The sequence below is a fragment of the Elephas maximus genome, chromosome 10, assembly GCF_024166365.1.
Source record: "Elephas maximus indicus isolate mEleMax1 chromosome 10, mEleMax1 primary haplotype, whole genome shotgun sequence".
Classification (NCBI taxonomy): Eukaryota; Metazoa; Chordata; class Mammalia; order Proboscidea; family Elephantidae; genus Elephas; species Elephas maximus.
In genome coordinates, this window is record NC_064828.1 from 23,716,395 (window position 1) to 23,718,652 (window position 2,258).

General features: G+C 46.9%; 1 protein-coding gene across 1 annotated transcript; it reads left to right on the forward strand.

Annotated features, from left to right (window-relative positions):
* The first annotated feature begins 336 nt into the window (after window positions 1–336).
* Window positions 337–1,935, forward strand: CHRM5 (cholinergic receptor muscarinic 5). Its single transcript, XM_049898513.1, has one exon. It carries the CDS (start codon window positions 337–339, stop codon window positions 1,933–1,935), a length of 1,599 nt encoding a protein of 532 aa, XP_049754470.1.
* The last annotated feature ends 323 nt before the right edge of the window (window positions 1,936–2,258 follow it).

The window sequence follows — 2,258 nt, forward strand, 5'->3', positions numbered from 1 at the left end:
TCCTGATCTTTCTTTAAATCTCCTGTTGGAACCATATGAGTGCAGTAGCCCCATGTACAACAGGAGCGCTGAGGAATTGCTAGCCATAAAAAGCAAACGGGTGATGCTATCATACAATTGTCATTAAAACCTTAGCGATTGTAGCATGGCGCTCTGAATATGTGTGAAGCCACACTATATAATCTATTAAAAAATGATAAACAATGGATGGAAAGAAATTCATGCCAGTATGAAGCTAATGTTGTGTTTCCCTCTTCCAGGTACTGGCCAAGAAGAGGTGAGAAATAAAAGAGAACAGTCTAGAACTTAAGGCCTAATGTAAATTCTTACACCAGAATGGAAGGGGAATCTTATCACAATGCAACCACTGTCAATGGCACCCCAGTCAATCATCAGCCCTTGGAACACCATGGATTGTGGGAAGTCATCACTATAGCAGCTGTAACAGCTGTGGTAAGTCTGATCACCATTGTGGGCAATGTTTTAGTCATGATCTCCTTCAAAGTCAACAGTCAGCTCAAGACAGTTAACAACTATTACTTGCTAAGCTTAGCTTGTGCAGATCTCATCATAGGGATCTTCTCCATGAACCTCTATACGACTTACATCCTCATGGGACGCTGGGCCCTGGGGAGTCTGGCTTGTGATCTATGGCTTGCACTGGACTATGTGGCCAGCAATGCTTCTGTCATGAACCTTCTGGTGATCAGCTTTGACCGTTACTTTTCCATCACAAGACCCCTGACATATCGGGCCAAGCGTACTCCAAAGAGAGCTGGCATTATGATTGGTTTGGCCTGGCTGATCTCCTTCATCCTCTGGGCCCCAGCAATCCTCTGCTGGCAGTACTTGGTTGGGGAGCGGACAGTACCACCAGATGAGTGCCAGATCCAATTCCTTTCTGAGCCCACCATCACTTTTGGTACTGCCATTGCTGCCTTCTACATCCCTGTTTCTGTCATGACCATCCTCTACTGCCGAATCTACCGGGAAACAGAGAAGCGGACCAAGGACCTGGCTGACCTCCAGGGCTCTGTCTCCATGGCCGAAGATGAGAAGAGAAAGCCCTCTCACAGGGATCTGTTCAGGTCCTGCTTCAACTGCCCTCGGCCCACCCTGGCCCAAAAGGAAAGGAACCAGGCCTCCTGGTCATCTTCCCGAAGAAGCACTTCCACCACTGGAAAGCCAACCCAACCCACTGGCCTAAGCACTGACTGGGCCAAAGCTGAGCAGCTTACTACCTGTAGCAGCTACCCCTCCTCAGAGGATGAGGACAAGCCCACCACTGACCCTGTCTTCCAAGTGGTTTACAAGAGTCAGGCCAAGGAAAGCCCAAAGGAAGAATTCAGTGCTGAAGAGACCAGGGAAGCTTTTGGGAAAGCTCAAACTGAAAAAAATGACTATGACACCCATAAATACTTCCTGTCTCCAGCTGCTGCTCATACACCCAAGAGTCAGAAATGTGTGGCCTATAAATTCAGATTGGTGGTAAAAGCTGATGGGACCCAGGAGACCAACAATAGCTGTAGAAAGGTGAAAATCATGCCCTGCTCCTTTCCAGTATCCAAGGACTCTTCACCGAAAAGCCTTGACCCCAACCTCAGCCATCAAATGACTAAACGAAAGAGAATGGTCCTTGTCAAAGAGAGGAAAGCAGCTCAGACCTTGAGTGCTATTCTTCTAGCTTTCATCATCACATGGACCCCTTATAATATCATGGTCCTGGTCTCTACCTTCTGTGACAAGTGTGTCCCAGTCACCCTGTGGCACTTGGGCTACTGGTTGTGCTATGTCAACAGCACTGTCAACCCCATCTGCTATGCCCTCTGCAACAGAACCTTCAGGAAGACCTTTAAGATGCTGCTTCTCTGCCGATGGAAAAAGAAAAAAGTGGAAGAGAAGTTGTATTGGCAAGGGAATAGCAAGCTACCATGAAACGTTAACTCCTCTCAAAAGAATGACCACAGTCAATTTCCTCTGAGGATGAGTGAGCTGATCCTGGCTTGTTTATTTTTTCAAAAAGACACCTGTCATTTCATGTACCTGATGACTTTTTTAAAGACTTGAGGTCTATCGCCATAAAGGAAGAAGTCACAGCTGCAGCAATTGCTGCCAGATTGAACGATTCTTATCTACGACCAAGGTCACCTGATGCCACTGGAGTTTGCCACTGAAGTAAAAAGATAGACCCCGGTCCTTCATAGGAAGAGGTACACTGGTCACAATGAACAATGACTTAGGGAAACTTTGTCTAACCC

What these genes read in the sequence shown, in the direction of transcription:
- CHRM5 (XM_049898513.1), top strand. Translation starts at nt 337, where the DNA reads ATGGAAGGGGAATCTTATCACAATGCAACCACTGTCAATGGCACCCCA.